This window comes from Pseudonaja textilis, chromosome Z (genome assembly GCF_049901715.1).
Source record: "Pseudonaja textilis isolate UNSWEBS1 chromosome Z, rPseTex1.2, whole genome shotgun sequence".
In the NCBI taxonomy this organism is placed as follows: Eukaryota; Metazoa; Chordata; class Lepidosauria; order Squamata; family Elapidae; genus Pseudonaja; species Pseudonaja textilis.
In genome coordinates this window covers 130,017,083-130,038,798 of record NC_142008.1, presented here as the reverse complement: position 1 = coordinate 130,038,798, position 21,716 = coordinate 130,017,083, and the positions used below count along the sequence as shown (strand labels likewise).

General features: G+C 40.7%; 1 protein-coding gene across 1 annotated transcript; it reads right to left on the bottom strand.

Moving 5' to 3' along the window:
* Positions 1–3,486: 3,486 nt before the first annotated feature.
* Positions 3,487–11,027, bottom strand: ALDOA (aldolase, fructose-bisphosphate A). The gene is made up of 9 exons (XM_026711718.2): positions 10,946–11,027; positions 9,715–9,840; positions 9,369–9,580; positions 7,683–7,737; positions 7,393–7,553; positions 5,799–5,882; positions 5,463–5,637; positions 4,678–4,877; positions 3,487–3,927 (listed from the first exon to the last, which is right to left on the bottom strand). The coding sequence occupies exons 2-9, from the start codon at positions 9,824–9,826 to the stop codon at positions 3,832–3,834; spliced, it is 1,095 nt and encodes a 364-aa protein (XP_026567503.1). The 5' UTR covers positions 9,827–9,840; positions 10,946–11,027; the 3' UTR covers positions 3,487–3,831.
* Between the last annotated feature and the right edge of the window lie 10,689 nt (positions 11,028–21,716).

The following is a 21,716-nucleotide window of genomic DNA, read 5'->3' as shown; positions in this document are numbered from 1 at the left end:
CTCTGCCCTCCCGATCTGATGGTCATTTTGAAAAATCCTTTCTTAGTGAGCATCTAGAAGCCAAGAAGAACATATGTGCCAAATTTCAAGTTTGTAGGCTTTATGGTTCTGGAGATTTTGTGATGATGCACAAATAGTATTTCGCTTTTATATAGATTTGTAATAATTTAATATATAATTTAATTTAATAATTGCTATTTCATGTTTTTATTTTTATGGGTGTGACTGGGCATAGAAACATAATAACTGGCCTAGTAGAGGAGAAAAATGCAAAACAGAAATTTGCATGTAAAACATAGAAAACTGAAAAACTGTAGGTCAGGAATAGTACATTGCATTACTGAATTAAGTGTTCCCTTTTTTTTTGAACACACATTAATTTACAGTGCACAGCTTTTTTTTTTCTGACTGAATTCAAGGAAACTTGCTAACATCTCTTTTTCCTAGTGGTGATTTCCAAGCTGAATAGAAAATAACATCCTGCTCTGCTGTCACTAAAAATCATCTTTCCCATGCTTTGGGAAGTTTTTAAAAAACTTATTTTCACATGTGGAGCTTCAGCTGTGTATTTCTAAGTGAGTAAGAACAGATTTTTAAATGCCTCTGTTCTGTTTCAGTTCTGTACAAAATCGATGTGGGACCAGAAAGATTGCAATCTGATACCACCGGTATGATTTATATTTTTGGCTAGTTTATTAACAATTCATGAATCCCCCCCCCGCCCCAAATTGGGATAGTTTGACAACATTACATGATTTTAAAAAAGAAAAACTGAAGAGTAAGACAGCAATTCTCCAAAGTTAATTATTTAAAAACTACAGAACAGGGACAGCTCATTGTTATCAATCATATTCACATAGCTAATCATTTCTCAACTGCCAGAGAAAAGAAATCCTTTGATGTAGCTGAAGATAGGCCAAATTCTCTCTGGTGTAATTAACACATCCCTATATCCAATCTGCCAATCTAAAAGGTGATAAGAGGTTTTTGAATTTCATCGGTAATCTCAGGAAGGTGAGAAATTGATTCTTCCTGTAGACCTACTCCAGTCCCAATTAGCAAACAGGAACAGTAAGTCATCTTAACTTTCCATTCTAGCCATTAATAAAAAAATATTAATACTTTCTCATTTGTTACCATTGTGCCTTAACAATTGTGCTTAAATAACCTGCGTATGTTGACACGTCTACCAAACTGATCTCTGCTATATCTGACATTCCACTAATGTAACTCTCCAGTTTAAACACGTCCCCCCACCCCAATGTCTGGGTTATAGTGTTGACTATTAAGCATTTACTTTAGTATGCCAATTGCTTTCCCTCTTGCCCATATATACTGCAGGTTTAGCTAACTTTATGCTTTCAAATGGGTGCTTTAAGGCTCATAAAGCACTTCCGGCCATTGTAAAATGGCCATGGTGAAATGTTGTAAAAATGTTGCACTCCCCATTTTCAGTCTTCTCTGCTGGCTTCCCCAGAAAGTCAGTGGGGAAGCTGACAAGGAAGGTTGCAAGCAGAGGATGTTGGATTTGAGTGGATTTCCCTCCCCTCCGTGCAAGGAAAGGAAATAAATCCCTTGTGTTGGAGGAACCAACCTCAAATCTAAAGAAAATGACCTCAAATCTGATGGAAATGCTAGTAAATGCTGTTATCATTCTACCTGGTGGGGCGGGGGGCAGGCTTCCTGGGGTGATATAAGGCCCATGTCATCCCCCTGGCATTCCGCTTCATGTCTGCATCTGGGAGAGTCAGGATTGTGGACAATCCTAAACTGAGGACTAACAATTGAAAACATGTGAACAATAGATTGTGCTTCAACTCTTCCTACTCACATTTCTGCTTCGAAATGTTAAGCTGTGCTTGAATTAACTAGCACAATCTAGAGTAGCTAGAATAGGAAAGTCTTCCCAAGTATAATAAGAAGTTATAGTCAGATTACTACTTCAGTCCTGAAATCGCTGCCTCTTCAGAAATGTTGACTGCCCAATGTTTGCCTATTTCGATCCTTTGCTCAGCTTGTTTAGTTTAAAAGAAAGTGGGGGGCAGATATCTTTTAGAGAATGTAATTCAGTTCTAGAGCCAGTTTGATGTAGTAAAGGCATCAGGCTGGAAAATTAGGGAACCTTGAGTTCTAGCTTAGGCACACAGCTAGACGATAACTGTGGGCCAGTCACTTTCAGCCCTATAAAGGAGGCAATGGAAAATCACTTCTGGAAAACCTTGCTAAGAAAACTGTAGGGACTTGTCCAGTCTCTGAGAGTTGGGACACAATTGAATGTAAAAGGTGGTAGGAGGGGAATCACTTCTACCTACTTATAATTCCAAACTGGGGTGGTTGTACAAGCCTTACTGCCTTTGGTACCTCCATCTTCACCTCCAAATCTATAGTCATTCCTTTCGGTAACAAGAAAAATAATTATACGTTAAGGTCCATTCCAGCTCTATTCTGTATTCAGTCATTGTCTTTTATGGAATTCTTGCTATTATGCATTTACCAGGCTAATACAACTGGATAGTTTTAAGTTATTTCTAGAGCATAACGATCATCAGGGTGCTTCCCCAGAGATCTTGTAACTACTACTTTTTCAAGGACATTTCCTAGGGGTCAATAAAATCTTATTGAAGATTTTGAAGAATATGATCCTATGAGAAGTCTAAATCCAGGATGTCTTGATTTACTAAGCTTGAAGCTGACTGGTAAGCAGACGGTCAAAATGACTAATCACTGAAGTAGAAAGATCCATCATTCCCATGTGATCCTGTGTCTGCAGCACCTCCCATCACTCCTTCTGGCAGGGCCACTCCACGTGGCCATAAGAGCCCATTGGAGTAATGAAATAGAGGATGGTAGGAACTTCAGGTATTGTGCCTTGGAACCTAAACAAGAGGCTGTTTCAGAAGCTGAGAGTGGTGTGTGTGTGTGTGTGTGTAATAGAGAAAGCATAACTGCAAACAACTGAACTGAAATTTAGAACCAGAGTCTATGGCTAGTGCTCAACTTATAGCTATAATTTGGACCAGAATTTCCCTTGTTAAGTAAGGCAGTTAAGTAAGTCAATTTTATGACCTTTTTCTGCAAGGTTGCTATGTGAATCACTGCATCTTGTTAACTGAATCATGTGGTTGTAAAGCAAATCTATATTCTTCTATTCCTAAAGCTTGGAAAGTCACAAAACAGCAATCATGTGACCCAAGGATGCTGCAACATGGTAAACACACACCAGTTGCCAAGCACTCAAATTTTGATCAAGTGACTGGGGATACTGTGACGGTTGTAAGCGTGAGGATAGATTACAACTCAATTTTTTCAGCACCATTGCAATTTTGAATTGCCCTTAATCAAATGGTTGTTCTAAGTTGTCTTTCCACCTAATGATAGGACTATTTTTTTATTAACAGGAAAAGGGCAGCTCCTCACTGGGGTAGCGGAGAAAGCAAACACTTGGGCGCTCAAGTTCTGCAGAGGGACAAGAAAAAGAGGCACTTGCAATGTTTAAATAGATTTTTATTTCAAGAGGTCTGCGAGTCAGACGTCCTTGTTCCGGAGACATTTTGATGTTTTGGCTGCAGACTGGGAGTGTCATTCACCAGAAGAAGCTGAATTTCACATACAAAGACGGGGATGTGTGGGAGAAGGGAATAAGCCAGAACTTCAAGGTTTTTCACAGCAAGACAAAGATTTACACCTTTCTCTTACAAGAGAAGCTGGCAAAAGGGATCGGGGAGGTGTGGGGAGAAGGGGGCACAGGTGAAAAACAGTCAGCAGACATTACAGTAGCCCAGGTACAATATAGCAACAAGAGAGCAGACAATGTAACCAGGCCTCTGATTTTTAATAAGCATGGTTGGAAATGAAGAGAGACTCACTGGCAGCTGCTCCTGTCTGGCCAGATGAAACGTATTTACCTTGGCAGGCAAGACTGTTGGCCTGTAAAGGTGGAAAAAGTCATTGTGAGAGAAGTAGGACTTTTGTCCCAGGTCAAAAGTAGAAATAGCATACTGGTTCACTTTTCCTGCCTTACTGAACTCATAGACAGCCACAGCAGAAACTTAGGTTAGCTATCGAAGTAAAAGTCCCTTCTCTTGCTGAGAGGAGACAAAGAACTGTAAGGAACCCAACTTTCCCACAAACCTCTTTTGTGGCAGAATTGCTAGCAAATACAAGAACTCTCCTCCCACTTTCAATGTCTTTCCCCCAAAAGGCTCCTGGGTAAATGTGATCAACACCATGATATGGCAATAGTCCTTAGATTTATATACTGGCCCGTAATGCTTTATAGCACTCTCTGGGCTGTCTACAACATCAGCATAATTTGCATATTGCCCCCAGCAATCTGGTCCCTCATTTTACCAAATTTGGAAGGCTGAGTCAACCTTGAGCTCGTCAGGATCAAACTCCAGGCTGCGAGCAGACTTCACCTGCGATGCTGCATTTTAACCACTGCATCATTAGGACTCTTGTGAGTGATCGCGAATCATTCCCACTAAAATTGTTTCGCCATTCTGCTTTTTCACTTAACCTTCTTGCCTCATCTCAATTAAAAATTGTGTCTAAAACTCTGTATGTTTTAACTTTGGGGGAAACCGAATCATTTTTAACTTTCTCATTCATGGATTACAGTTGTACTTTTCAGCATTCAAGACAGCCCTTTGCCAAACCTTGCTATATGAAACATACCAAAGCACGCTTGATATATTCCTCCTGAGCGTTCTTCATGTTTTCTTTCTTGCCACCCCAGGCCTTGAGGGCAGAAGCTTGCAGCGCACGACCATAAGAGAAGGTCAAGGCCCATGGCTTGTGCAGAGGGCACTTATTGATGGCATTCAAATTGATGGAAGCCTCTTCTTCACTCTGACCTCCAGACAGGAAAGTGATTCCTGTGACCACAAGAAGAATGTGAGTAAGCCAGGCAGAACCAATTATGGATTTAAAGTCTGTGAAAAATAGCTCTAAGTAGAGGGACTGTTTTTATGGTGGAAATCCAGCACTGAGAAATCCAGGAAAGAAATTCGAGGATTCACCCCTCTATCTTCAGAGATTAGTATGTACTCTGACCCTTCAAGAAAGTGGTTCCAGTTATATGGATTGAGTGCACCTTGACAAAACGGGGAAGTCCCCAAGCTGTAAAGCGGGAAATACATTACTATAGGACTCCAGTAGCAAACAAGCCGCTTATTCCACTCTTTGCGTGGTCTAAAATATCAATAATCTCCCAGGTCAGCTTTCCCCAACCGGATGTGTCGGATCTGCAGTTCCCAGAGTTCCAGCCCCACAGTCCCAACACAACGGAAGAACCCCAGAATGAAGAAACTAACATATTAATAACTTTTGTTATTATAAAATGCAACAGGGAAGCCCAAATGAACACAAGTAATCTACGGCTGTGCACGTGTCTACATAGCCCACTTTGGGATTAGAGGCAGGCAGAAAATTGGGGTGATAGAAGCTTGATTTTTTCTCACCAGGCACTGCTGGAGGGACACTGCGGCGCAGGGCAGTCACAGTGGCAAAAGCAATTTCCTCAGGTGCGTATTTGGTGGTACAGGCATGGCCGGGTGTTACCATGTTTGGTTTCAGAAGGGTCCCCTCCAGGTAGATATGATGGTCACTTAAGGCCTTGTACACAGCAGCCAGAACCTGTCCGTAAGAGTAAATCAAGTAAACAATTTATAAGATTTCCATTGTCAAAAGAATTCTCAGTTGTACCAGGAACCAAGGCAGGCAAAAGTCTTTTCCATCCATACCCACTGTACCCCACTGAGGTCAGTTGAGGAGCCCCTTCCTTCCCTTCTCCTCACCTTCTCTGTCACATACTGGCAGCGTTTGAGATCATGGTCACCATCGGGAAGGATTTCTGGTTCCACAATAGGAACAATTCCATTCTGTGATTCAGGGAAAGGAGAGCCACCAATGATTAGAACCCCAAATTGACAATGCACAAAATAAAATTTAAAAAATCTTATTTCAGAAACCAATGCAACCCCTTTTCAAATCACAGGCTGCGTTCAATTTTAGAACAGGGTGCAACAGTACTACACCAACTGCCAGTTGCTTCCTAAGCACTGTTTTAAGGTGCTGGCATTAATCCTATATGGCTGAGGGCTTCGCTATCCACAGAGCTTCCCCCTTCTCGCACAAATCTATTGGCCATTAAGAACTTCATGCTGTTCCTTTGTGTCCTGATGGAGAGACGGCAGCCACGTTGCTGTTGAGAAAATTGTTTGACCGCCCACACTCCTCACGTTTAGAAAATCACTAGCTTTTTAAACCATTGCGAAAAAGGCCATAAAATTCAGTCAAGTTACATCAGGGGTCCCCAATTCCTGGGCCGCAGCCAACTTCCGGGCCTTGAGCTGTTCGGAACTAGACCACGGAAGTGGTGAGCGTGCGTGCACATCCCCACTTGCGCGATCAGTGGGCAAATGAATATACACCTTCCATTTGCCAGCATAGTGGGCGTATGTGTCCACCACTCACAGGAACCATTTCCTCCCCCCACTGCTGTTTTGCAAAGCTGGAAAGGTTAGGGAGCGCTTGAGATACATGACAAATTTGTTTTCCACCATCACAACATACAGCCTTGGAGGGAGACTCTACTATGGTCATAAGTCAGGGACTACCTAGCTTTTAATTACACAACTGCTTTTCAAATTAGCTGTTTTTATTTCATAGCTCCCTTGACTTCTTGCCCAAGCAAAAAAATGGTGTGTAAATTTAATAAGTAAAGCCAATGTGATTATTCCCCGTGGGTTTCTTTTTCCCTTCTTCATATTAAAATTTCAGATAGATGGCAATTGGAGAAACCTGAAACGTGGAGGTTTATAACCACTGCCATAAACAATCATCTATTTTCAAGAGAAAAAAACAAAACCCAAATCTTATTCCTTTCCAATCTGTCCATGCTGTCTCTGTGAGATTGTGAGTAGTGAAGCATAATGTTTGGGAACGTTTATTGAAGTACGCCCCAGGGAAAATTTACAACCCCGCATCCAACTCCAGTCACCGGCAGAATTAAGGACATTGAATGTCCTTGCAAAATTGCCCAGAGCCATTTCTGTTGATAGAAGACCACAAAAGAACAATTTCAACACCATCCTCTTGTGACATACTTGGCAGCTAAACGATGACATTAATTTAAGGAGCTCTGCTCCACGGAGCTGCATTGAGCTAAGTGAAACCCAGCCTGTCTCCCAAACCAGCCAGCAAAGAATTTTTAAAGAGAGATCAAACTTGGGCTCTGTTCCATGAATTGCATTTGCTCCGTTATGATGCTTTCCCCTCCATTAAATATCAGTGGGTGCATCGATCATCACTGTGGCAAGAGAAAAAAGAAAAAGTGGCCACTATCCAACAATGGCCGGGATTCCTCTCCTAATGTCGCTGTGCGCCCACCTGCTGGCAGATGCTGGCATAACGAGCAAGCACATTGGCATTCTCGGTGATGGCCAGGGAGGAAGGGGTGGTGGGAGTGATCTTCAAGACACAGCGCCACTTGGCAAAGTCAGCACCATCCTTCTTGTACTGGGCACAGCGTTCAGACAAGCCATCCAGACCTACAAAGTTAGAAAGAGATTAGTAAGAATAAACTTCTTTGAATGCCTCAACTTGAACCTTCAGTTGCTACGTGAATCCCAAGATTATGTCGACTCCCTCTCATAATCTCCCCGCCCATATTTGCTCACCCTGGGTGGTGGTCTCTCCGTTAGTTCCTGCAAGAGGCACAACACCTTTGTCAACCTGCATGGAGGGGGAAAAAAAAGGAGGGATATCTGTCAAACCAACGAGAGATTGCTCCGTTCTCATCAATACACCCCCTACTTTCCAAGAGTGATTAGAAATATAAAAATACCCTTTTTGCCCCTATGGGTGGTCTGTATCTTCAGTCTTGGGTCCTCTACCGGAGCCCTGGGAGTTTGAAGATTTTGCACAGAGTCTTAGTTCTTCCTAGGACTCTTCTGGGCGGAGAGCCAAGATTTTGCACAGCTCTTCCTAGGACTCTTCTGGGCGGAGAGCCCTGGAATCTCTGTTGGAGCCATTCTCCCAGCTTATGAATCGCAGCACCGAGTGCTGCTACCACCACTGGAACCATTTTGGCCTTTGTTTGCCACAGCCTCTCTAGTTCAACCTTCAGGTCCAACTCAGTGGTGATACGCTACCGGTTCAACTGAACCGGTAGTAAAAAAAAAAAAAAGCCAACAATCAGATGAGAAGAGGGGAAAAATCCTCCACTGAGAGAAAAACAAAGAGAAAAGTATAGGATTGGCCTTCCCATCCACCTCTATGCTTCTTTATCCTCTCAGCTGATTGGCACCGCAGGTCTCAACTGCTGTGGGGAAAGCTATGGCATTAGGCAAACCACGCCCAGAAAGCCCAGCAAACCAGAGGTAAAACTATTTGAATCCCACCACTGGTCCAACTTCTCATATATGTAATCCTCAATTTATGACCTGTGACTTAGTGACCATTCAGATTTATGACAACCTACCTTGGGGCTTACCACCTGAATTTGAAGTTCTCTGACAGTACCTCCACCTGCAGTTATATGCTGAAACTTAAGTGCTTAGCAACATTTGGCCACATTTATGGCTATATTTACAGCTGTTTGCAGCATCCTGTAGTCATGTGGCCCATTTTACTTACTTCCGATTTTCAGTAAAACCATACCAAAAGAGGACTATTGGTTTGCTTAATGAGAGCGGTGTTCACTTAGCTTTCAGAAAGTATATAAGCCCTTGGAATTCTGTCAAAATAACTGAATGTAGAAATAGGAAACAATAGCTGGTCCAAATGAAAAGATTATAAAGGGACCACTCTGAATATTTGTTACGGTTGTCAATCTCCTGTTACTACAGCAAAACTCTGCAGCCACCCTATCTCTCTCTCCTCCCTTGTTGGTTCCCCATTAAAAATATTTCAGTGTTTAGTCTGTGTATCTAAAAAACTTCCTAACTGCCTATCATTAAACTGGGAAAAAGGGGAACCATGTTCAGTACATGGTTAATAATAAAAGATCGCAGAAGTCATGGCATATTCTGCCTTCCTACACAGAATTCTTCTTCAGAGACAGTATCTAGATATGTTATGCGAGACTATTTCAACCCATTTCTCCAATCCAGTGGGCTCATATATCTTGGATTACGACTCCAATCAGCTCCATATAAAGAGTTCAATGCTGACAATGAATATTAGCATCCATCAGGATCCATAACCATTGTTCCTATGCGATCTGGTGAAAGAAAATTAGGTATGGGTGAACTCAAATGTTCTGTTCCTCACATTCTGTTCTGGTTTTGTTCAGACCATTCCATTCCATTCCTGCAATTTTAAGGTTTTGCAAACCCCTAAATAAAAACCGACCAAAGGCTTACCTTGATGCCAACCAGGGCACCTTTGTCCTTAATGACCTTTGTGAAGACACGCCCATCATCGGCTTTTTGGTACATGGTCTCATGGAAGAGGATCACACCCCCAATGCAAGGGTTGACACGGTCATCTGCGGTTAAGAGCAGTTGCCTGTAGAAGCGGCGGTTTTCTTCTGTGTTTTCGGTGCCAATGGACTGCAGGCGTTTGGCAATACTGCCTAAGAGGCAAAAGACAAAGCAAACGTGTCAAATGCTCAAGTTGAGACCTGCAGGCCTTTCAAAGTCCTGCTCCTCCCCCCCATTTTTCCCCACTGCCTCCCAGCCTCTCAATTGTACCACCTTTGGCTCTTACCGGTAGACTCATCAGCTGCTAGGATGCCTTTGCCAGTTGCCACAATGCGGAGAGCATTTTCTGATAGCTCCTTCTTCTGCTCTGGAGTCAAGGCTGGGTATTGGTGAGGCATCTTGAATGACTAAACTAGAGAAGGGAAATGAAGGGTTAATGGCTTGGCAACAAGGTCCCTGTGGCTGAAGGATGATCAACAGGGGGACCCAGGTGCTCCTCTGAATCCCCCAAAGCACAGCAGTAGCAACAGTTTTAAGCCCCAAATTGTAACTCGAAATGCATTTGGGGACAAGGAAAACTTTCTGTACTTCTAACAATCCCTGCACTACACATGTGCTCAGTGGAGTCTTAATATCTCATCCTTCCCAATTCTGAGACTTCATAGGTAGGTTGGAATGCAAGCCTGTAATGGTTAGCCAGCAGAAGCCCAGGATAACAATCCTAGTGCGATACATCTGAAGGGTTTCCTAATTAGAAAAAGGACACCTAGAATATGTTTATTCATTTTGAGCCACGATTTCGGTTCCAACTACTGTAATGGTTTATATGACTGGGGATTTATGATCAGATCTCCTTGTTCCCCCGACTGCAACACAACCATACATCTATCCCGATGAGCTACCAAATGTTCCTACAGCGACAGAAAACCTGTCACCATAGAGATTAGAGGATTTCCGCCAGCCTGCCCCCATGGGAAAAAAAAAAAAGAACCATTACTTCTCCCGTGAAGGGGGGGAAATAACCCATCCAAGGTTATTTCAAGGACAAAGAAATATTTTATCCCAATTTTTAGCTTCCCCAACCCAATATTCTGGTACAGCCCGTAATCTTTTCATCTAGTAATTTTTCATTCTGCAAACTACTATAGATTTTTTTTTTAAAAAAAACGGAACTGACCCCACAAACATAAATTTAGAAGAGGAGGTGTGGGGGGGGGCAAAATCTGATCTTTTTAAGATTGGGAATGATCGTGGGAGGAAGAAGGGCAAACTCCCACATCCCTTAATTCTCCGGCGCAACAGTTACAGATTAAACTTCGCCACGTGACTTCATCTCCTGCTCCCCTTTCCCGGTGGTTCCTCTTTCTTCCCTTCAAGCATATAATTACCTCTCCAAAACAAGATTCTTGCATTTAAAAGAAAAAAGAATCAGGGAGAGAAATTAGAACCAATCCTGAAGCGACGCTCATTGTTTCCCCACACCCCCCCACCCTCATTTCCAAATCAAGATGGCTCACCGCTCTCCTCCTTCGGAAAAGTACTAAACGCGCGCGCGTGCGGGGAAACAGCAACAGCCGCTAAGGAGCCCGAAACCCGAGTGAGGAGCTCGAATCGAACGCAGAGAGCCCCAGCGTTCCAAAATCGAACGTCACGTAACTTAGACGGAAAAGGGTGAGAAGTTGACTCATTAGGGTTGGTGGGGGGAGGGAAGACACTTAAAGGGCCCGAGGTCTTTCTCCGAATCACTGCAAAGTATTTAAAACACGCGCACACAAGGAAATGAAGCGTAACGTGGGCGGATGTCTGTTTGAGTCGTGCACGGAAAAAGGGCAAGTGATATAGTAGTACGAATGGCTTGGCCTTGATTGTGCAAAAAAAAAAGTACCACTGCATAAGTTTACACAAGCAGTAAAATTACACACTCGATAAGATGTGGTTTTCTAATAGCAATCTAAAGGTCAGGGAAACCTGGGTTGGAAAGTCCAAAACCGGTACCGGTGGTAAAAAGATATAGCACTCCTCTCTTCAATTACTCTGCTGTAATGGTATGAAAGGGCAGTTAAAGAGCACGAGGAATAAAAACCCAACTGCTGAAGTTACATCAAATTGGTGTCTCCGTTGGGGGTGTTTTTCCCCCCCTCTTTCTCCTTAACATCCTCTCCAACTTCAATTTCAGTACTGACCTTTCAAGGGGAAACCGGATCGCTCTTCCTTCAGCCCTTCTGTCCTTTCCTGAAGGACACATTACTATTTCTGGATCTTTCCCTACCCCACCGTGGGCCCATGAGTGCTAGGTCTCAGCTACCAAAAAGAATGCCCTGGGCATATATGGACTGAAAGATAGCAAAACACCATGGAAGTGATAAGAACAGGGAAGTAGGAGCATGAAGAAAAGAGACCCTTCATTAATAAGGCCTGGGTGGAAAAATCCCAGAACGCTGGGTGCCTGCCATCTCTACCCAAGCCTTACAGGCTGAAACACTTCAGTTGGGAACAGCTCAATTTGGAATCACCAGATGTTCCAAAGAGCCCCTAAGTGGGAGAACGTCCTGACACAAAATGTAGCAAAGGCTGCCAGTGTAGATTCCTGGGTGCCAGCGGCTAAGGAAGATAGGTCCTGTTTGTTAACCTTTCTCTGGTATGGATGAGCCACAGTATGAGTAGATGCTGTGTTAGACCAGCCTTTGACCCAGTCCTGCATGGTTTTTATCTTCAGGATCAACATGATAGATAGGGGCAAGGTCTGATGGAGGGATTCTGAACCATAGGAAAAAATTTTGGGGAATTCTGGGATTCAAAATCCACTTGTCTTAAATTTGCCAAGTTTGAGAAACACTGCTTTAATACAAGGAGTCAGTGGTTTAGCCGCTTGAGGCCATAGAATTAGATGTGGGTTTTTTTTTTTTAATAAGATAAGCTTAAGTGGCATGTTCTGTGCCAATCGAGCAGTGTTAATTCCAAAAACCTGGGGCTGGCAAGTGAAGGAGAGAGATAATAGTTATTCCCAGGGTGTATTCATACAACACAATGAACTAGCTTCCTGGATTGCACCAACTCAGCTCCTGTAGTTAATTGTTAATATGTGGTGTGAAGCCGATATTTTGTTAATTCCAGAAAATATGATTATAATTACATGACCATAATCCATGACTGATAAACACAGTCAAACCTTTATGAGTTTTAAATATTTTAAAAAGGAACACATCTGAGTTTGTACAGTACCTTAACCTGAATCAGTTTCTTCACAAAACCTATGTTTATTGTTTGAAGAAATACAGCCGGTGAGTGGCAAAACACTTTGTGCTTACTCAAAAGCAAAAATGGACTTGTCTGAAATTAAACCACACATTTTAGGAGCCAGGTGTGTTGGTGAGGGAGATTTTGGTTGTACCTAAAGACTTAGGTGCAAACCATTTCTTAATGACATGAACGCAATCTAGATGACTCTCTAGTGCAGGGGTCTTCAAACTTGCCAGCTTTAAGAGTTGTGGACCTCAACTTCCAGAATTCCTCCTCCAGTCATGTTATCTTAGGAATTCTGGGAGTTAAGTCCACAAGTCTTAAACATGCCAAGTTTGAAGGCCCTTGCTCTAGTGCATCTTCCCAATCTGTTTACTGGATATTCAAGGTGAAGCATTCAGTAGAAAGACCTACTAATTACGCTGAGTAAGGATTATACAAAATGTAGATATTCCTAGAAGTTTTCAGACAGAATATTGACATCAAGGAACAATGTTGAGTAGTCTTGCAACAGAGTGCTGCCTATTCTTCTGGAGTGAGCTCAGTTGTTAAACAACAAATAGAAGATAAGAGAACGTAAAGAAGCATTTGCCAAGGTAGAAGGCAGCATAACTAGTGAGTTATCTAATGACCCAGGGCCTAGGCCAGTGTTTCTTAGCAACCTTCAGATGAGAGTTGAAGACACATCCGAAAAGTTGCTAAGGTTGATAAATATTTGCCTCAGAGGTGAGAGAGGCATCCTGTTGATTTATGACAGGAGACAGGTGGCTTGGCCCCTCTGCTCTCAGTGTAACAGCATCTCACCAGTTGCCTGTTTTTCTTAAACCCTACCTAAAACTTTTTTCTAATGATAGGCTAACCTAAACCAGACTGAATACAAAGTGGGCTTCTTTTGGGGTGATTATGGTAACTCCTGAGTCACAGGCTCTGTGCAGAATCTCACGTAGCAACCAGTAGGGGACAGAATGGGGGAGCCCCTCCTTTCACCCCCTGCCACTTATAGTTCTTTTTGTAGCCTTGTCAAAACTAAAGGATAATTTTTGAAGAACAGGTGCAATTCTTGAAGACAGCTGCTCCAGGGATGCTGCTATATTTTTGCCCTACAATGCATCTCCACCTTTAAATCTGAAAGATAGATAATTATATTGCATGCGATTATTCTTGTCCATTTTGGGGGTTTCTATAGATCAGACTTGTAATAGGTGCAAAACAGAGAGGTCAGCAATTAGACCAACCCACAATGCTATATTATTTTCTGATCAGTTTCAGGATTTATGAAACCTAGTAACTTGACTCACTGTTCCCAGCCCCCAAAGTTCCTCTCATAGTTTGGCTTAAGCAAGCGTGTGAACAGCTGAGTCTCCCCAGTGCTTCAGTAAAGGGGGGGAGGCTCAGGGTTTAGCGCAGTGGGGGAGGAACACAGATAATTTTTCAGTTCAATGCATTCATCTTCAGCTTCAAGAGAGCTTCTCGAGACTGGCAAGAACATCAAATTCGTGAAATAAAAATAGTTTTATCATTTGAATGAAATGGACTCTGGCACTGAAAACACGTAACAAAAACGTTGCTGTAAGACTGTCTTGCAACAAACTATAGTACAGAGTTCTACTTTAAGATTGTGACAGGGACTCAAGGATACCTGAAGAAAGGAGCTACCTGTTCTGCTTCTTAGGCAAAAAGATTCCTGATTTTCATACCTCAGTAAAGCCAATAAAAGCAACATAGATGATTTTACAAGGATCTACTGCAAAGTTTTTTTAACATAACCAGCTAGCAAGCCATCCATAAAGGTCTAGCAAGCTAATGGTTTAGTAAGCCAAAAATGTAATCTTTCTCACATTTTTGTGAATTATTTGTACAAGTGATATATAAAAATATAATCTGGAACATTAATTGATTTTAATGCAGGAAAGAAAGCTATGGGCACATTTTAAAAATGAAAATATGCATTGCATTTAAGGGTTGGACTGAGGCATGGAAATACTTAAGAGTGTGAAATCAATTTATCTATTTCAATGGTACATGTTCAGCCCTATAGAGATTTTTTTTGCAAATGAGTTACAGATGCTCAAGGAGCAATATAAATTATTCCTCATGGAAACCATCCTACTATCCAGGTATAATAAGGATGGAAGATGTTTAAGAGCAAGGAAGAAAAGAGAAAGTGCAAAATAGCAGCATGGGTATAGATGGGTTGACTTAGATTGCAGGTGACATACATGTACAGACAAAAAGATTAGACACCTCACAAGAATGCAGAGAAAACACTGAGAACAAACATTCATGGTCTATAGAGCAGGAAATTCTGGGAGTGGCATTTCCTCAAACCAGCAACTTGTACTTTTTGCAAGTCATACCAGTCAAAAGGAAGAAACAACTGTCTTAGATAATGTTAGCTAATGCACGGTTTGAGATGCCAACAATAAATTTCTGGGCCCAAAAGGAGCAGAGAAAATCCGATTCCAAACAGGACTGGAACTTAAATCTACTCAAATAGGCAGCACACACACACAAACACATACACAAAGTACTGTATCTAAAATCCCTAAATGGAAGGAGAGATGAAGAGGCTAGAGGACTGAAAGAGAGCTTTTGGCTGTCAAAAAATAAACAGAAAATAATAATTAAAAAAACTCTCTCCATTTTAGGGCCATGTTAAAAAAAAGACAATCAAAATAAGAGATAGATAGTTTTGAGCTGGGAAGAACTTCCTTGTACAGTGGATCTGCAGCTAGCTAACCTATTCAGTTTTTCCAGCACAGCTATTGTGACCTATTCCTTCCCCAGGACCCCGATTGCAACCTATCCCCACCTCTTTCTCTCTCTCCCCCACCCTCATTCCTATGGAGAAAAATGCCAGAGCAAAGCCAACTTCTCTCTTGCCAGCCTCTGCTCTCACCAACCTTGCTCCTCTCTAAAACTATACAGTAATGTGAAATCCCGGCTTTCCCCTCTCCCCCCCCACCCCCCCATACCGTGGGTACAGCAGGGGGCTCTGGCGAGACACGGCAGCTCCGGAGGGTGCTTGCTGACTGGCAAGAGGCAAAGGCCAGAGGAGGGCTATAAAAAGAGGAGCAGCCTCTGGGCGGGGCCGGACTAACCTTCTTCCCAACTCCTGACCTTTTGTCAGGCAGGCTAAATATAGGCCTGGGGACCTGAGCAGGTGAAACACGAGGCTCAGTCTTAACATTCCCCAAAGAGCAAGGAACAGCAACAGGGTCACGGGGCAAGGGTGGGGGAAGAGAGGGCTGAGGGCCAGCCTCCCCCACCAAGGGGTGGCATCGCTCAGTTGCAACATACTTTCTGTTCTTGGATCCCTTTCCTACTTGGAGTCCTCTAAGCCCCCCCACACACACACACTTGGTTAGCAGATCCTCCTCTTCCAAGTTTTCCTTCCCTGCCATTGGCAAAAAACTTTCCACTATGAAGGCACCTCCTCCCTCTCTTACCAAATCACCTTCTCTGGGTATCTCACTTCTGTTTCGGCTGGATTTCAGTTTTCTGCTCCTCGGCCGGGGATGCCAAGATTGTCAATGCCACCTACTGTCCTCGGGAAGGAACAGCATTTTTAAAACACCGAAGAGTAAAATGGGTGAAGGCTGCCAACTGCAACATAACAAGAAGGGCAGGCACAGAGAATCAAAGGACAATTTTTTTTCCCCTGTAGGCCTAAGGAATACGAAAGCAAAAATTTGAAGACAGGCGGACAGGTAACAAACAGATCAGAGGTTCAGTTTTTGATTTCAGGAGTGGGGATAAGGGTTGGCTTGTTTATTAAATTTGTTTGCCACTGATCTCGCAACAAGGCGACTCTGGGCAGCTTATGACATTAAGGATTGCGGGAAATTTAGACGCTTCTCTAGTCCCTTCCATAAATTAAAAGGCTTCTCCAGAGACATATTAAGCTACATGTATGACCTGATCTTATTTTTGGACATTGCTACCCCTTGTCCATCTCTGAATGCAACCCATTTCTCCTCTCATCCTCTAAGTTTGCACCAGTGTCTCTTGGGGAACAGTTCCAGAGAACTGACAGGTTTGCAGAGTCTTAGGTAGTTCTGATAAAGCTATTGTGCTTGTAGTATAAATCATACATTAATTTTGTCAGTTTCCTCCTCGCATTAAACCACTAAGGAAACAATTTGTTTTCAGCATAGGACTCTGTATGAATCCAGCACTTGTAATTCACCAGCCATATGTGATAGATAGAATCTGACTGGTATGGCTATCCAACAAACTTTTAATAGGAAGTCCTTGGCTTAGAAACTACAACTGGGACCAGAAATTCCCTTGCTAAACGAGGTGGTTGTGAGTTATGCCTGATTTTACCACTTTTTTTGCCACTGTTGTTAAGTGAATCACTGCAGCTGTTAAGTGAATCATGCAGTTGTTAAGCAACTCCATCCCCCCCAAATTGACTTTGCTTGTAAGAAGCTGGCTGGGAAAACTGCAAAAGGTGATCACGATACCGCAGGATATTGCAATAGCCACAAATACATGCTGGTTTCCAAACCCCAGAATTTGATCGTGTAACAATGGAGATGCAACAGTCATGCGAGTTCCAGTCATCACTTTTTTTCAGTGCCATTGTAAGTTATAACAGTCACTAAATGAATCATTGTTAAGTAGAGGATAACTGGTATTAAAACAAACCATGCCTTTGCATGACCTCAGCTATTAATAAGAACTGGAAATCACACATATTCTTCCCCACCCAATAATTAACACAGAAGGAAACGGCTGTACTAGAGTTGTTATAAATCAGATGGTTTTCAGCAAACATTTCATTAGCATGAGGTGGACAGAAATGCATTCTGCAATGTTTGCCCTAAGGGAAAAAAAGTGCTCTCATTTTACATTACATAAGCAACTTTCTGGGAGAGGCAAGTATAAACATGAGCAAGATATTTCCTTGTGGCTTGTCAATTTAGCCACAGAAAGGTTGTTAGAAACTTGCGTATGATCATCTATAGTTTTCAGCTTGTTGATCTGTTGCATGAATAGATCATAGTTCTATGGATTGGAAGCTGTTGTGACAATCTGGTCACGTTTTAAATTCTCAAAGATATTTTTTATACAATTCACCAAATCAGACTCAATATAAATGGGGGATTTATACATCACACTAATCTCAAAACAAACAAATCACAGTATAGTTTAGTGCTATGTGCAAGTCATTGCAATTAGTAAATCATCATACATGGTTTAGCGCTATATATTAACCTGAATGGCTTGTTTAAAACCTAACCTTTAATAACACTAAGCCTGCACTGATTTGTCTTAAGAATACTGTACCAGGGCAGATCACAATCCAATGACAATTAAATGGAAAGGACAAAGAAGAAGATCCAGATGGACGTTAAATAATACTATATTAAAGGAAAAAGACTTCACAAGTGGATGGAGAAAGAACTGGCTTTCTTCTTCAGAGAAAACAAAAAAGAAGATACATCAATGCAGAACGTATGGGATACAATGAAGGCATATGCCAGAGGCTTGATAGTAAACTATACAAGGAAAAGAAATACCATGAAAAGACTAGCCCCTAAGGCTTAAGAGGATGAGTATAAAGGACTTGAAAAAGAGCTGCAGAAAATGCCACAGAAAAAGGACACTAAGTTAAAAATGGATATAATTAAACATAAAATGAGTCTAATAGAAAAAGAAGAACTAGCGTAGAAAATCAGAGGTGCGAAACAGAACTACTTTGAAGATGCAAATAAACCAGGTAGATGGTTAGCATATAAATTGAGAAAGGAGAAAGAATCAAGGAAAATATTGCAATTAATAGATGACCATGGCCAAGTTTGCTATGGTAGTAAAGAGAATTATGGGAAACTGTACACACAAGAGAATATTGATGAGGAAAGAGTTAAACAGTACTTACAGAATGCTAATCTACCCCAGATACCTAAAGAGATTGAAACAATGTTACAAAACAATATAACAATGATGGAGTTAACTGAAGCACTCAAGAAGCAAAATAATGGAAAGGCACCAGGCCCAGATGGACTTCCGGCAGAATGTTATAAAACACTACAAGAATTGCTGAACCTTCCATTGCTAGAAGTTATGAATGAAGTTATGTTAAAGAAGAAGATACCCAAATCATGGTCAGTAGCTTATATTAGACTTGTCCCAAAAGAGGAGGTTGATCCATTACAAATCAAGAACTATAGACCTATTTCCTTACTAAACGCAGATTATAAAATTTTTACTTCAATATTGGCAGAAAGACTTAAAAGATACTTAAACAATTTTATCCATCCTGATCAAAATTGATTTCTGCCAAAAAGACGAATTAAAGACAATATGAGAGTAATCTTGGACACTTTGGAATATTACGAGGCACATCCTGAAAAACAAATGGCTTTGATATTTCTAGATGCACAGAAGGCATTTGATAATGTGAATTGGTGATTCATGTTATTACAGCTGGAACAGATGGGCTTTGGTAAAAAATTTATCGAAGCAATAGAAGCTATATATCATAATCAAATGGCAAAGGTAATGATAGAGGGAGAACTGACAGACTTTATTGATCTAAGAAAAGGAACAAGACAAGGGTGCCCACTGTCACCTCTGTTGTTTGTGTTAACCTTGGAAGTGCTAAACAGAAATATTAGAGAAGAAAAGAATATAAAAGGGATGAAAATTAAAAAGGAAGAATTTAAGTTGCAAGGATTCGCAGATGACCTGGTTTTCATTTTAGAAGACCCACTAGAAACAGCATCAAAATTGATAGAAAAGATAGAGGTATATGGAAAGGTGGCTGGTTTGAAAATAAATAAAGATAAGACAAAGATCTCGACAAAGAATATGCTATCAAGACAAAAGGAAGAACTGGCGGATCTATTGAAAATTCAGGTCATGAATAAGATCAAGTACTTGGGGATACATTTGACAGCAAGATGTAGTACACTAAAAGAGAATAATTATATCAAACTTAAGCAGCAGATAGCGCTAGATTTGGCAAAATGGGGAAATTTACAACTGTCATTAATTGGGAGAATATCAACAATCAAGATGAATATATTACCCAGAATTTTATATTTGTTCCAAACAATTCCAGTTAGACTTGGGAAAGATTATTTTGAAGATTTAAATAAAATTGTGTTGAAATATAAGGTAAGGCAAGGTAGGAAAGCGAGAATAAAGTTAAAACTTTTGCAAGATGCTAGAATTTGGTTTCCGTAATTGGGAGTTGTATTACCAAGCTGCAAATTTGATGTGGGTTAAGGAATGGATAACATTAAGAAATACTAGATTGTTGACATTAGAAGGACATGATCTGTTGTTGGGGTGGCATGCTTTTCTATGGTATAAAGGAACTAAAACACAGGGGTGTTTTAGAAGACATTATATACGGGAGTCTCTGTGGTTAAACTGGGAGAAGACTAAAAGACAAAGTTATTTGAAAATTCCAGTCTGGCTATCGACTATTGAAGTATTTTCTTATCCTATAATATATAAAAAGGAACAAACAGTTAGATATGGTGAAATATTGAATGAAAAGGGTGAACTTAAATCTATGCAAAAATTAGAGGAACAAGGTATAAGATGAATTGGTTTTCATATGTGCAAATACATTCAAGGTATGATAAAGATTCTAAAACAGAAGGTTTCTATGATAAACTGACTGATTTAGATAAGATTTTGACAGGTACTGATGAAAAGGTGATTAAAAAATTGTATGGATATTTATTAGAAATTAAACTAGAAAATGAACAAGTTAAAGAAACAATGATTGCTTGGGGGAAGAATTTTGGATATGGATTGATCTAGAAAAATGGCAAAAATTGTGGTCTCAAAATTATAAAATGACGATGTCAACAGCATATAAAGAAAATTTGTATAAGATGTTTTACAGGTGGCATTTCCCCTGACAAGAATAGCAAGAACCAGAAGAACAAATCTGAAAAATGTTGGAAATGTCATCAGACACCTGGCTCATATTACCATATGTGGTGGACTTGTGCGGATGCTAAAAAATATTGGACTAAAATCCACACGTGGTTGGAAAAAATGACAGAAAAGCATATAGACTTGAAACCAGAGATATTTTTATTGGGAATTTTACCTGAAATATATAGTAAAGAATTGAAATACCTGATTGTAAATGTATTAACAGTGGCTAGGATTGTATTTACCAAAAATTGGAAAAATGAGAAAATACCATTACAGGAGGAAATCATTAAGAAAATATTGGAATGTGCTGAAATGAGTAGATTGACATTTGGAATCAGAGAACAAGATGATAAACAATTTTATAAAATTTGGGATCTATTCTATCAATGGTTAGACAAAAAACATGGTAATGAAATATGTAGATTCTTAAAAAATAATAAATATATAAAGATGTATTCTTATATCTACAAAATGATTGTAGGATTTGAGATATGAACTGACATAAAACAAATTAAGTAAAATATGGATTATTTCATAAAACATGAATGAATAAAAGTATAGTCAAATGATTAACAATGATATTAATGTATTTAATATTTGATTGAAAATATGAGAATATATACAATGTAATTGTAATTGAAGACTACGAAATGGAAGCACAAAACAATTTGTAAACCAACCGACACACTGTATCTATCTATCTATCTATCTATCTATCTATCTATCTATCTATCTATCTATCTATCTATCTATCTATCTGGAAGATGGCTTGATGTTTTTGTTTTGTTTGTTTATGCTTGTCTTAAAAACCAATTAAAAAAAGAATAGTGTACCTAAATAACTAGGACAAAATGTCTTTGGCAAGTTTGTGCTTCCAACACACAAAGCTCGCCTTTACTTGCTGCAAAAATTTAACATAGCCACATGTCTGGATACCTTTAAAAAATTATGGGATCTATGGTCAAAATCTTACATGGAAAGACCTCAGATACTCATATTATTAAGAACAGAGCCAAGAATCAAATGCTTAAAGCCGGAGGCATCTCAACATTTTTCCCCTTCGCCAAACCGGGCATTGGAGTGGCCAGCATTGACACATCTGACCCGCAGACTGCGAATCTGACATCCCTGGTTTAAAGG

What these genes read in the sequence shown, in the direction of transcription:
- ALDOA (XM_026711718.2), bottom strand. Translation starts at nt 9,826, where the DNA reads ATGCCTCACCAATACCCAGCCTTGACTCCAGAGCAGAAGAAGGAGCTA. An exon ending in ATGCCAGCATCTGCCAGCAG is followed by an intron (nt 5,883 to 7,392) that starts GTGGGCGCACAG and finishes CCTGAATCACAG; the next exon opens with AATGGAATTGTTCCTATTGT. An exon ending in TGTCCCTCCAGCAGTGCCTG is followed by an intron (nt 4,878 to 5,462) that starts GTGAGAAAAAAT and finishes TTGTGGTCACAG; the next exon opens with GAATCACTTTCCTGTCTGGA.